The 14,786-nt window shown below is 36.8% G+C and overlaps 1 protein-coding gene across 3 annotated transcripts in view; it reads right to left on the bottom strand.

Annotated features, from left to right (window-relative positions):
* Positions 1-642: 642 nt before the first annotated feature.
* znf622 (zinc finger protein 622) overlaps positions 643-14,786 on the bottom strand; it is a 34,643-nt gene continuing 20,499 nt past the window's right edge. For all 3 annotated transcript variants that reach the window (XM_069909307.1, XM_069909326.1, XM_069909317.1), the window contains 3 exons: positions 11,333-11,442; positions 4,903-5,043; positions 643-2,223 (listed from right to left, as the gene is read on the bottom strand). In XM_069909307.1, coding sequence (XP_069765408.1) covers positions 2,090-2,223; positions 4,903-5,043; positions 11,333-11,442 — 385 coding nt within the window. In that variant the 3' untranslated portion in view covers positions 643-2,089. The remainder of the gene's footprint in view (positions 2,224-4,902; positions 5,044-11,332; positions 11,443-14,786) is intronic.

Here is a 14,786-nt window from a genome sequence, read left to right as displayed (position 1 = left end):
ACACTACAAATCATCCCTAAACACTACATTAAACCTGCTTTTGTGAGCAGTTTGTTTTAATTGCAGGTTTCCAGCATCTAGTCTTTTATGACATATGGACTCTGAAGCAGCTGTTTATTAAATACCAAATGGTCCAAGCACATGGTGTTTAAAATTGATCTGTATACCCAGTTTACCAAAAAAGTGCTTCAAACACCATCTTTAAAAAAGGCCAGTCCCATGGTTTTCAAATAGCTGACTCATTATTTTGCAACCTAACAATCATCCCATCCCTCACAATGAAAGAGGGACAAAGAACATCAGAAGAGGTTAATGGTAACCTAAAGGTCTTTCATCAAGATTAAAAGCACAAGGATCTCACTGATCAGAGAACACACAAGAGACATATTGTAGATGTAGGGGGATGTAATTTAAAAGTATACTTTCATACTTCATTAAAGGATTTTGTCAATGGCACATTAAAAAAGGGAGTGAAATAAAGAGAAAAATAACCTTTGGGGAAATGCAAAAGTAGCAGTTCAAAAGAGAAACCAGGCAGTTACAGGCTTTTTAACCTTTTGATGATTGGGAGATGTATAGAAAAAATGTGTGAAATAGAACCAATGAAAAGCCTAAGTTAATGAACAAAAACCAGCATGAGGGTAATTTTTACATTTTATTAAATTGATAAGTTTTTCTGCCATTGTTCAGTTGACAAAAGTATAGAGTACCATCAAATGTAGACGGCGCAACTTTAGTACACGAGCATAGCAGTCAAGTAACTTGAGGAGTTGAAGTTCAGACATCCAGATGAACAAATTTGAATCCCAACATTCAAACTTGTTCAGAGGAATTTAATGAATGAAATAAATATTCCATTAATAAAGCATGTAATAATGACCATGAAACAATTGCCTTATTGAAAAATCTATTCATTGATATTCTTCAGGAAAGAAAATATGACAACATGGCTCTAACTGGCTCCAGGCCCAATGACAGTCAACATAATTGCATCCTCAGATCAACAATTAGGGATGAAGACCAGCATTGCTACTGATGTCCATACATTATGACTAAGTAAATAAATGGTGAAATTGGCATCATACAACTGATTAAATTTAATAGAGAAGTGAATTATATAAACCATTGCTAACAATTATGATCCTTAAACAGAGAAATGTAACATTTGTAGGATTAAAAGCCAATTGATTATTCAAACCGTAATTATTAAAAGGTTCTAACAAATTAATTTTGGATCCTTTCTCTAACCTCTAATGGTAACCTCTTCAAAATTCTCCAAGAAATATACTTAAAAGATTTCCAGACTCCTGGATGCATGTCAGATATTTGTTGAATTCCCCAAACTTTAGTGGAATTTCTGTAGAGACAAAATCACAGTCCTTAAGACTAATTTCTCCAATGATGCCTTTCCCCTTGTAAATTATAGTATTGATGATAGGCTGGGAAACAACTGTGATGCTCTTTGCAGCCTGTCAATACTTCATTCAAATGAAAATCTGGATAAAGTGTCAGAGCAAAGAGAGCAGCAAGAAAATTGTGCATCACCATGAGCCCACAAACTACAAGAGAAGGATAAAATTATGACAGTGAAATAAATGTCTGTTTAGATACGTAGTCATGGGACATTTCAATTAGATTGAATAAAATCTCTACCACTAACAAGCTGTAGATGCTAATCCTATTGAGATGACTTTAAAAGATGAAGACAAAAGAGAGAACAGATTAAACGTTTCCATTAATTATGAGAAGATATCAATGGAAAAGGGCAGAATGTTCAGATAAACAATTCACTTGTTATTGCTGTGCAAGTATTCCGGATCTTACATGGCCACAATTATGGCAGAGTGCCAAATATTTCAAAAGTGAATCAAATTATATTAACTAAAATGCAGTATACACTCATGTTTTCAGGGAATTCTCTGATGGTTTACTAATCCCAACATTTTAACATAAATCTGAAAGAAATGAGATTGAAAAGCAAAAAACTACTCCCCTTCTCTCCCTCCAGGAAAATCAATCCCCAGTTATCAGTGTTACTATTCCAGCGTACACTCTAATAGTACAATCTAATAACTCAAATGCAAAGTTTCTAAAAGATAACTTGAGGTCTAAAGTGCATCTGCTTTGTTGCATTGTTGCCCATTCCGGTCCTTAACATCCACTTGGATTTTATTCTTTGCACATACTGCATGTCACGCTCTTTTCTCTGTGATGCTGCTTTAGCTGGTAAGGAAAGAAAGGATAGCTGATCACATGAACAATAAAGGCTTAATAAACCATTACTACACATTCAGAAATATCTCCAGAGTTAATTCTTTTCTTAAAAATGAGGGAAATTACCCAAGTATTTACTAGCTGTTCCCAACAAAGATATGGTACTCAGTGAAATTAAATGGAATACTTCCAGGGTGCAGATGATAGAGGTGCAGGTTAAAAAAAAGTGAATGGGTTGCCTTGTTAATGAGGATAAACATAACAGTACTCACACTATTTTTTTTGAGGGGGAGGAATAGTCTAGCGAGGCTTTATGAATGGAATTTAGAAACAAGAAATGGTCACTTTAATGGGCTGAATTATGAATCCCTAAACTGTCAACATAAATCAGAAGAGGAGCAGATGTGCAGGGATAAGTAAATAGTAGGGTAGTATTACTTGGAGATTTTACCTTCCCAATATGCATGGTGCAATTTACTAAGTGTGTCCAAGACAGCTTCCCAAATCAAAATATTGAGCCTACTACAGAGGGTGGAATTCTGGACCTTTGGAGACAGGGCAAGGGTCAGTGGGATAGCATTTAAGGACCAGTGACCATTACCCCATTAGATTTAAATTAGTTATGGAGAAAGATTGGACAGACCACAAGTTAAGGTTTTAAACTGTGGCAAGGCTAATTTTGGAGGAATTAGGACATGCAGAGGTTGATAGAGGATATCTGCAGATAAAAAAATGGCTGATATCTTTTAAAAGTGAAACAGCACAAGTTCAAGCACATATGTTCCTATGAGGGTAAAGGACATGGCTGATAAGCTCCTGGAACCCTTGTTCATGTAGGCCATTGCTGGTTTGGTCAGGAAAAAGGATATGAATCACATTTAAGCAGCCCAGATCAAGTGAATCCCTTAATCAGTACAAGAGGTGCAGGAGTGTGCTTGAGGAAAAACAAAGGGCAAAAAGATGACACAACATGCATGTGGCAGGAAGGGTAAAGGAAAATCCTGAGAGGTATACTGAGAATAAATGGGTGGGTAGGAAGAGAACAGGTCCCATTGAAGATCAACAAGGCTATCTTTGTGTGAAGCCACAGGAAATTAGTGAAATTTAAAATAAATATTTCTCATCCGTCTCGATGGTGGAGAAGGTCAGAGACAAGTGGCAATGTCTTGACTCATATTTGGAGTACCAGGGAGGATACGTTGAGTGCATTAAGGCAGACAAATCCCCAGGACCAGACCAAATGCTTGCTTGGCCTTGGGAAGAAACTGCGAAAGCTGTTGCAGAGATATTTGCTTCATCTTTGGTTTTAGGTGAAGTTCTGGAGCAGTAATGAGAAAGTTGCTGGAGGGAACTGCACCATCATTTGGATCAGCGGTCTCATGACTCTGGTGTTTTTTTTTTAAGGTGACAGAGAATTGATGAGGGCAGGGCAGTAGACACTGTAACTATGGACTGCAGTAAGGCATTCGACAAGGTCCTTCAGAGGAAGCTTATCTAGAAGGTTTAATCACACAAAATCCAGGGTGAGCTGGATGTGTGGATTCAAAATAGGCTTGGTGAAAAGAATCAGAGGATAGGAGTGGAAGGTTTGTTTTTCTAGTCTCAGGCTTGTGACCAATGTTGTGCTGGATTCCACTGTTCTTTGTCATTTGCATTATGATTTGCATTATGATTTGCATGAAAATGCACTTACCATGATTAGTAAATCTGCAGTCAACACAAACATGTGGACAATGAGGAAGAATACCTAAATTTGCAAGATATAGACTAGTTGGGGAGGTATCCGGATCCTTCATGTTTTTATACACCTCTGTGTAGTTATAACTAGCTTTAAATTATACAAAATAAACAATAGAGTAATTTTCTGTCAGATTGTTTTCACACATTTGTAATTCTGTTTCATATTCTTGAGATTCATACTTACGAACAAATACACCTATATTAAGAATAAAGAGTTTAAAAGACAAAAGATAGTACAAATTGTAAAGTAATTTGGGAAAAAAAAATCAGTATTGTAGGCCTTAATTATGTAAAGTTCACTTTAATCAGGAGATTCCTGTAATTTACAACATTTAAATTTGAACCCCATTGTAATAGGACTATGCTAACCTTGCTGCCATCATAATTAAACCTCCCCCCCACCCCCTCAAGTTTACAGATTAAGCCTTACTATTATATTTAATACTAAAAACTCTTACTGAGCAGGGATAAAGAGAGACTTTGGGAGAGTCGCCCCAGTGGCGAGCATCGACCGCCTCTTCATCCTGGGTGTCATCGTTTTATTCAAACGCAACTTTATTCAAACAGCTGTTGCAGGCGGGGCACACTGCTGGCTGAATGTTTGCACCCATCTTCACCAAGGGTTTGTGTGTTGCTTCAGAGAACATTTACAATGTTAAACTTTTATTTAAATTTTCATTTATTCTTGTTTATTTTAAATTTTATTGATTTATTTATTTCAATGTTTTTTTACAGTTGCTTGGGATTGCCGGTTTCTACTGTATTTCCACCAGCTGGGCTTTCTATATAAGCATTGATCACAGAAGGGTTGCCCATTCAATCACAAGATGATGAAAGTTCCTCATCATGAGACTAATGAATTAATTCACCCATGAGCAAAAACTAGAATTTTCTAAGCTGAATAGGATAAGACTGAAGTCTCTGCACAGGAAACATAAAGACTCTTACCAAGCTCACTTGTCCAACCAAGGGCCTTGTACTGCTGTAGCAATTTGCCCTTCACACGAGTTCCAGTCGCTGCCACCACTCTAGAGGTACCAAAATGTTGCTTATAGTATTTCAGCAATGACCGGTGACCAATTCTAGCACCTCCAATTCAATAAAGAAAGGAAAAAAAAAAGTTCAAACAGTGCTAAATTAGTATTTCAGTTTGAGGCATGAATTGGGTTTACAGAATTTTAATCTCCTGCATTCGTACCATTTACCCAGCGAAGAGATTGGTTTTGTATGGTTAGTCCTAAGCAAAATATCTCAATCAAATTAACAACCAAGACCCAATGAAAACTTGAGGGACAGCACCTCATATTCCACATGGGCAGTCTACAGCCCAAAGATAATAATACTGAATTTTGGGATAGGTTATAGCAGTGGTTCTCAACCTTTTTCTTTCCACTCACATATTACTTTATGTTATCCCTATGACATCGGTGCTCTGTGATCAGTAAGGGATTGCTTAAGGTGGTATGTGAGTGGGAAGGGATGATTGAGAGTCACTGCTCGAGACCCAATTGTTTTTCAAATATTTTGCTTGAGAAAAATTGTCATTGCCCTATTTCCTTTGGAGTTATGAAACAGTGCACATATCGAGTCAATTAGGTACAATTAAAACAGTGGTTTTCAAACTTTTTCTTTCCTCGCACATACCACCTTAAGCAATCCCTTACAAAGCACCTATGGCACAAGGAATACTTAAATGTAAGTGGAAAGAAAAAGGATGAAAACCACTGGGTTATAGATTAATAACCATTACAAGTCTACAGACTCTCATAACTATCTTGATAACACCTCCCACCCCAAATATTCTATTTAATCTTTCCAGTTTTTATGGTTCCTTGGCATCTGCTCTGCTGATGACACCTTTTACCCTAGTGCTTTCAAGATGTCACGCTTTATACATAATTGTTTTCCACAATTAACTACAGTTGTTCCATTTTGTACCTATTCTTATCCCTCTTGCGGACACAGCTTCCTTTCACTTTCACCATTCTGATGGGAGTGTTCCTTCCAAAGCTCTCCAGTTTTCACTTCCAACTCCACCAATAACTACTTCCTCTTTCACCACAACTTCCCATGTAAGTAAAGAATCCATGCTTTCTCCACTATGCAGTGAAACAAACAGTTCTTCAGTGATTCACTTGTACCTCTTCCAATTTAAAATGGTACATATGGTCCATTAAAAAGATGCATTGGAGATAACAGTGGTGAAAATCAATACTGAGAGGTAATGGAAAGGCTAGCTATATTCATGGAAATTAATCATTAGTCCAGATGGCTTCCATTGTAAAATGAAGACAGGGACTACAGCAGTACATCTTCATTTTCCAATCCTGAGATAGAAGGCAATTGTCAGAAAACTGGAAAATGTCAAAAATGACAACTTTGTTCAAAGAGAGATGCAACGTTCTGGTTAATAATAAGCCAGTTGGTTCAATATTAGATGCAACAATCAAGGGGGGGGGGGGGGGGAGGGGGGAAATCAATATCTAATTGGAGGACGACCAGTACAGTATGAAAAAGAGAATTGGACTGAATGGGGGGGAAATCTGACATTCTATTACGCTCCGCATATGGCCGCAGGAATGATATTCCGTGATTCACCAGTGAGCCGGACTTGGGAGCTTTAGTGACTACAACATTAAATTGTACTTTCACTCAACTATTAGAATTAGACTTCAATATTAAACTCAGACTTAAATTTAATGGATGATTAATATATAAAGACAGCAGCCTCATGTACAAAGTAAACGGAAATTGTCAGCTAGCAATTTCAGGCAATTTAAAGCAAGCTATATTATTATGGTGCTAGCTGACCTTATGTTAACATTTTTTTAGGACAATCTAGTCCACAACAAATACTGTAAAAAGTACAATAGTCTAAAAATTTTGCAAACTTTGCATTATCAGGTATCAAACCTGGAAAACCTCAACAAACCTTGTGAAAATTATAGATTTTTAAATTCTATTGTTATAGAAAAGTAATTCCTCGATTCTTTTTTTTTAAACTTTATTTAAAATTTTATGACATGAATAAAATAAAAATTACATTTAAAGAAATAATAAAAAATAAGATAATAAAAATTAGAATACTACATCATTAAACTACACAAATTAACCGCCCCAATAATTATAACACAACATTAATCATCTAATTTAAAATTAATCCAACCCTCCCCCCAAAATAAAGAGTGAAGAATTAATTAACAATGTTGTAAATAGAATAGAAAAAACCCCACTTACAAAAAAAGGATAAAACTTAACAACAAAAAATATCAATACTAAAATAATACCCTTAAACATATATTTAAATCAAACATAATTCATGTATTTAACAAATGAAATCCACTTTAAAACTAAATTCAAATATTAAAATCATATATCAACCACATATCTGTTATACAAAAAATCATAATTAATAATACATACAGAATTTCCATTAATACCAAGTTTCCTTTATAATTCATCGAGAGAACAAAAACATCCCTTAGAAAAACAATCAGATAAACTTTTTATTCCCTTCCCCTCCCCTTATATAAAAAAGAAAAAAAAGAAAAAAAGTTCAAACTCTTATAAAATTCTCCATATTCTTCATTTATAACATCTTCAAAATTCTCTATCGAAATTAACTTAATTTTATTAAACTCTTCTCCCTCAATGTACTTGTACTTAATTTTCTTCTTCTTCTTCTTCTTCTTCTTATCACCTTTCCCCTCATCTTCCTCTTCATCTAATTCAACATCCTCAATTTTTGACTTATTATCTTCTGTGACATCATCCTCTTAAAAAAGAAAAAAGAGAACCCCCCCCAAAAAAAAGAGAAAAAAAGGAGAGAAAAAAACCTCCTAATTCCCTCTTAATTACAATCAGAAAACAAAAAGAGTTAAAAAAAATTATTTATTTTAAAAAAAATTTTAAAAAACCTTCACTTAACCCAAAAATTAAAAAGAAAAAAACAGGTCAGAGGTCACAACTACCTCCTCCTGTTTAAACCGCCCAAAGCGGTAACTCCCCCAAAATATTGGGTGTGAGATAACTCACAGGTAGCTGATGACTTCTAGAAACTAGTGCCCACCCAGTTCCCTTTCCCAACTCCCATTTCATTAAACTATCATCATTATTTAAACTATTTAAACTCTTCTCAAAAAAAAGATAAAAGATTTATTTTTTTAAATCAACGTTACCATTTCGGTCACCATTGCTTCCATTTCTTTAAAAAATCTGGATCCCACCTTACATCTCTACTCTCTTTGGAGACCTTGAAGGACTACATCGTTCCTGAAACTGCATGATTGGTAGAGACTGAACAAAGTCCATAACCTCTTTAGGGTTGTCAAAGAACTTTGGCTAATTTCTATCATAAAAAATATTCAGTACCGCAGAATACCTGAATGTTGCCTTATGTCTTTTTTTCCACAACCGTTCTTTCACAGAATTAAATTCACGTCGTTGAAACATAATTTCTTGACTCAAATCTTGATAGAAGAAAACAGGATTATTCTGAACCATCAAAGGAGATCTATTTTGCTGGGCATTTCTAGTAACCGTACGTAAAATTGTCTCTCTGTCACAATAGTTTAAACAACGGATCAAAACAGATCTTGGATTCTGTCCTGAAAAATATTTTCTTCTTAAAACTCTAAGCACGTTCCAGTATTAAACCTTCAAGGAATTTATCCTGTCCTAACACTCGTGGAATCCATTCAGTAAAAAAATTTCTTGGATCTGGTCCTTCTATGCCTTCTGGCAAACCAACAATTTTCACATTGTTCCGTCTAGATTGATTCTCCAAATAATCAACCTTTTTTGCTAAATTTTTATTTTGGATCTGCAATGTTTCAATTATTCTATTTTCATCTTGCAGTTGATCCTGTGCATCGACTAAACCTTGATCACACATTTCAAATCTTTCAATGGTTTCAAGCTTAAAAGCTCCATTAATGACTTCCGCCATCACATTAATCTTGGAAATAAACAGGTTCACAAAATCAGCTAAGTGACTCGATACAGAATATATCTTATCTTCAAGATCCTTAACAGACATTTCAACAGAAGTAGATTCAGGCATAATGGGGTCTTGCTGTTCCTTAGAGACCACGGGATCTTCTGTCCCTTCCCTTAATTTAGTATCTTTTCTTGCAGTTTGACTTCGTATAAAAATCCCTCTCAAAGTCCCCCCAGCAATGCCAGGAGACTGAAGATCAGAGTTATCTTTAAGCCAAATCTCTTTAATCATCTTCACTGAATCGATGTCTGGAAAAACCGTTGTAATTGAAGATGCATTTTGCAGCGCCACCACTGTAGCAGTCGAATGACAGCTCTTTAACTCTCCAGCTGGTGGCGCCCCAGCTGATTCAACTGTCAAAGACTGAGTAACAGCACTCACAGTGGCCGTTGTGTGAAATACTGGCACCCGTCCAGCTCCTTGGTCCGAAAGCTGTTGAATGCGACCTTCAAAGAGCCTCACCGGCTTAAAACGGAGCTTCAATGCCGAACTCTGCACGTCCTCCTCTGGATCCATTCTACGCTGAGTCCTGGCTTCTTATAAACAAGTAGGCTCAGACAATTTCGGAAAATGTAGTTTTTTAACAGTCTGTTGATGTTTTCTTTTACCTCTTTTTTTGCATATAAACCATTAGGCACTAATCCAACACCTCTTATTATTTATAAACTTTTAAAAGAACTTTAATGGGCACTTAAAGACAAAACAATAAATCAGAGTCAGGAGAGGTCTGGAAGGCACGTCTGTTCCCTACGCCATCTTGCCACGCTCCCTATTCCTCGATTCTTAATGATTATGTACAATCATACATTGTCCTATGACAAGTGTTAGGTGTTGCACCTTGGCAAGTCCAACCAAGGCAGAATTTACAAGGTGAATGGTGAAAGATGTTTTAGAACAGAGGCCTAGGGGTACAGCCACATAGTTCCTTGAAAATAGAAGCTTGGATGGATAAGATAGTGAAGAAGGCATTTGGCATGCTGGCCTTCATTAGGTAGGGTATAGAGTATAAAAGGGGAACTCACGATTCAGGCAATGGTGAAACCATATAAAATATCGTGTGGTTTTGGTTGCCCAGGTAATGGAAGGACATCAATAAATTGGAAGAGGTACAGTTTCACCAGGATGTTGCCCAGACTGGAGGGCTTGAGTGAAAGGGAGAAGTTGGATAGGGCTAGGTCTTTATTCCCTCGAATTAAGGAGGCTGATGGGGTGATCTTTAAAAATTCTACAAAGGGCACAAATAAAGTGAATGTTCAGTCTTTTTCCCAGGACAGACGATTTTAGAACGAGAGAGCATAGGTTTAGGAGGAAAGTGAGCTTCCAGGGGAAACTGGAGAAGTGGGTACAACACAGGATTGAAAGACATTGGACAGATTTATGAAAGAAGTGGATATGGATCAAATGCAGGCAAATGGGATTGGCCCAGAATGCCAAATTGGTAGGCATGGACTAGCTTGACTCCTAGGTTGTATGCTGTATGACTCTGACTTGAGGGGAAAATAGAAATTGTAATAAGGATAAATTGCTGGTTGACAAGTTTGACTATGATTTCTATAGAATATTGATTATAGAAATTGATAACGTCCATTTGCAATGCCAGATGGATAAAGTAAGCCAAACTTGAGAAAATATTTAAAAAAAGAAAATGCAATACATATTTTTTGGTCTACACCGAGAAAATACAAGCCAAATTATTGATGTATTTCTGTTCATCATCTCAATCGTGTTTTTTAAAAAATCACCAAGAGTTAAAATTTATCTAGCAACCTTTATGTACGGTGTATGAAGAGTACAAACAAAGATTCAACAAACTTTTCCTCAGCAGGAAGGAAAGAAGCAATTGGAAGAGAGGGAAAGAGACAAACTAATCGGGTAATGCAGAAGTTCAAGAAACCAGAATCCATCGCTACAACTACATGGAACTTTTATACCCACTGAACAAACGTAAAGCTAAAGGTAAAAACCATTGGGGGAATGACACATGAATGTGGAGAGGATATGGACCACTGTGGGAGAATTTAAAACTAGGTAGCATAATTTCAGACAGTTGTGAATCTCTGGGAGAGAATTTAGAGTCACAAGGGAAAAGCATAAAAGTGGAGGCAAAGCAAAAATTCCATCAACCATGATTATTTTGAACAGTGGATCAATTCCATGGGCCTACATGGCCTATTCAGCTCACATTTCCTAGGTTCTTGTTAGCAAAATTGATAACGCATGGATCTGTGAGGCATTAGCTTTGCTACAAATAAGGGTATTTTTACTCATGGTAATTCAGGCTATTACCTACTAGTGTCCCTAATCCTCTCAATTTTGTTCACCAAATGATGGAGTTATCTGGCCAACAGTATAGTAAAGACATATCATGACTGTACAAACCAGAAGGAAGAACAAGCTCCATAGTATCTTCATTATATTCCACATTCCTGATAGTTGCATCTGCAGTTTTCATAACAACATCTTCTCCATCCTCATCAGGATAACTTTTACTAAAAAAAAGTCAAGAACATTTACAAAGGATCAAGAGCATTTATCCCCATTTTGTACCCATCACATCTTTAATAAGATAATTGCTGATACAACTTAACTCCCATCTTGCTTCACCTCTCACCCAGCATCGAATAACATGATGAGGTATCTCTCTCCATTTGTGCATTGAGTACTTTTTAATTTTAATTCCAAAAAACATACTAGTATTGAAGACAATGGGCCTAATAACATATATTTTGGCATATAAGTCGACCTTTGTAACCCTCAAAATCTGGGTCATCTTATGTGCCAGATACAAAAATAAGACCTTAAATTCAACTCAAAAAACTACTTGAAACACCAAAAAAAGAACCCAACCTACAACAAATTTTCAAACTACTGGTATATTAGAAAGAAATTTTATTAAAAGACAATTAAACTCCTTCAAAATCACTATCATCTGAGGCAAATACCTCACTCAGCAAGCACATCCAGAGTCTCACTGTTTACACAGTCATCATACAGGTCCCAGTTTGTATCTGATGAGTCAGATCCTGCTTCATCGTCACAGTCCCACAATAAATCATCCTCTGTACCATCCATTGCACTAGAGATACCGCACTTTTTGAAAGATTTTATTACAGCTGTAATTTCACTTTATCCCATGCTTTGATCACAAAGTCACACAGCACATCAAGTGATGCAGCACATATTCCCTGCATTTTGCAATGGATTTTTCTGCAGTCCAATTATTCAATTCTTCACACACATGATCTTTGAATGGCTTGTTCAAGCAGACATCTAATGGTTGCAATACAGAAGTCAAACCATCTAGGATAACAGCAATCACAGTATATTTAGTGCTAATCTATTTTCAGTTAAAAGGCTACGTTCCTAGACCAACAAACTCCATTCCTTGCATATACTGCATGGCCACTTGTTCCACACATTGGTTTTAAACATTTTGTACATTTTTCACCGTAAACCTGTCCTTTTCATGGCCCATTCTTCTGGCTTGCAGTTTTCACATCTTTACATTCCACTATTTTATTGCCTATCATGTCAAAATTCATGGTGGATTTCATCTCTGTTTCCAATATTTGACAATGCAAACAGGGGGGGAGGGGGGGTCACGTGATGCTGTGAGGAGCAGCATGCAATGACTCCGTGGGATTAGTTAAAAAAGTCCTTTTTTTAGAAAAGTTTTTTCTACAAAAATTATTTTAAAGGTAATATAAAACATCTAACTGAATATTGAAGATATCATCTAAGAAGGAGAAAATGCCTAAATTAACTCCTACTAAAAAGTCTGAAGAGAACAAGAAAAAAGAAACTGGGCATACCTTAACGCTGAAGCGGGCCGTTGAAGTACTCTCTGGATCTGCAGGCAAGGACCCATGAGAGGGACCTTCCTCCGGAGCCTTCTTTGCGTCGATTTGTAAAGATGGCGTCGGAGGAAAAGCTAAAACTGCATCGCTCATGCGCAAGAAGTTGGGCATGCACGGTACAGAAGGATGGGGAAAAAAAACTCGGTCTCTTAAAGGGCCAATCCAGTGTTTCAACATCAGAACATGAAGAGGACACAACTCCAGTGGGAGAGGCTTCAGAAGAATATGAGAGTGAAGAAATGTCAAGTTCTGAAGAGGAGCAGACCAGAGGCAAAAATACTTTTAAGAAGGAAATAAGTAAGATTGAGTCAAAAATACATGAACTTCAAATAAAAGTTAATTTGTCTTTCGAAAATAATTTAAAATTGTTGTCTGAAGAATTGAAGCAAGCTGAAACAGATTTGAGAGTTAAAGTGGATCAGGCATTAAAGGTGATGAATAACATTTCACAAAGAGTGAATAAGTTGGAAAGTAAGGTTCAAGATGTTGGAGAGGAAATGCAGCGTACTGAAGAGAGATCTAATATCTCTGAAGATACGGCGACTAGTCTGATTTCGATGAATGAAAAAATTGTTGGAGAAAAATCCAAACTGGTGTTTCTGCCGCTGACATATAATAAAAGGATGAAAACTTATAATTTTATAATCAAGATCCCTTGGTGGTTTCTGAGCAATTTTTGTCGTAATACCAGAATTTTCATGTTCATGAAATGGTTGCACCAGTCTACTGCGTCTTTAAACTTTTTCCTGTGTTCTAGGTTTGACTTTACCCACTTAGGTGCATATGCTCTAATTTTGTTTCTTGTTACTATGTAGCAATCTTGCCTCTGTTCAAGTACTCATGTTGAAACGAGATTTTCCAACTCTGGCTAACGAAGGAGTCTTCTTTTCATTGAGCACTGTTTCTTTGGTATTTTTCTTAAAGCATCTTCATTCTTTCTCCAATCTCTTACCAACTTCTCACTTATCTCAAATGTCCTTGCAGCAGCAGTTAGTAGATTCCTTGGCCACTTCTATGAGTTTTTTAACTTAAAACTCATTTCATACTTTTGTCATTTTGCTGGCGGCTCCATGAAACCAACCATCTTCCAGCCACACCCAACAGCTCAGTCAACACGATTTTTGAGAGGTGGGGGGTGGGGGGGTCGTCTTGTATGCCCAATATATGATGAAGGTGAGGCTGAAAATGGGGGACCCATCTTAACTGAACATCAATTTATACACCGATCTCGATCACCCAGTGAATTCATTGAAGTCCTGGATTGTGTGCTAATAATAAGATTGGGTTCAGTGATGGTGACACAGTACAGGCCCTTCAGTTCATGATGTTGTGCCGACCTATATACAGTAAAACCCCTGTTATCTGGAATTCAACAGGCAGTCTCAAGCAGCTGGCAAAAAAAATTGCAGAAATAGGTAAAAAAAAATACTGAAGTCTAAAATTAGAGCACCTCGCCATTAGTTCGCCATTCATGTAACACACAATCTCAAACAACTGATAAATTCACTTATCCGGCATCTATCAATCCCCATAGGTACTAGATACCAGGGGTTTTACTATATACCTACCAAAAAAAAAATGAAACCCTCCCTTCCCCATAACCCTCTATTTTTCTTTCATCCAAGCACCTGTCTAAGAATCTCTTAAATGCCCCTATGTCCAGCCCAGACAATGCATTCCAGGCACCCACAACTCTGTAAAAAAATTTATCCCTGATGTCATACAGATGTCCTCTGGTGTTTGCTACTCCTGCCCTGGGAAAAAGGTGCTGGCTTATCTATGTCTCTCTTAAAAATTAATTTTGAATTTGCTGAACAGTAGGAATAGTTGTATAAACTGCCTATCATAGTTGGAAAGATTCAGCCTGATGCATAACCTGTTTACAAACAAAGTGGGATATGCACCAAGGGACAAATTCACAGATCTCTCAGCTCTCGCACATGCCGTCAGATGTCTGATTATAGGAGCGAAATAGG

Source organism: Narcine bancroftii, chromosome 1 (genome assembly GCF_036971445.1).
Source record: "Narcine bancroftii isolate sNarBan1 chromosome 1, sNarBan1.hap1, whole genome shotgun sequence".
NCBI lineage: Eukaryota > Metazoa > Chordata > Chondrichthyes > Torpediniformes > Narcinidae > Narcine > Narcine bancroftii.
Note: the sequence above shows the minus strand (reverse complement) of the source record. Positions and strands in the feature narration are given on the sequence as shown.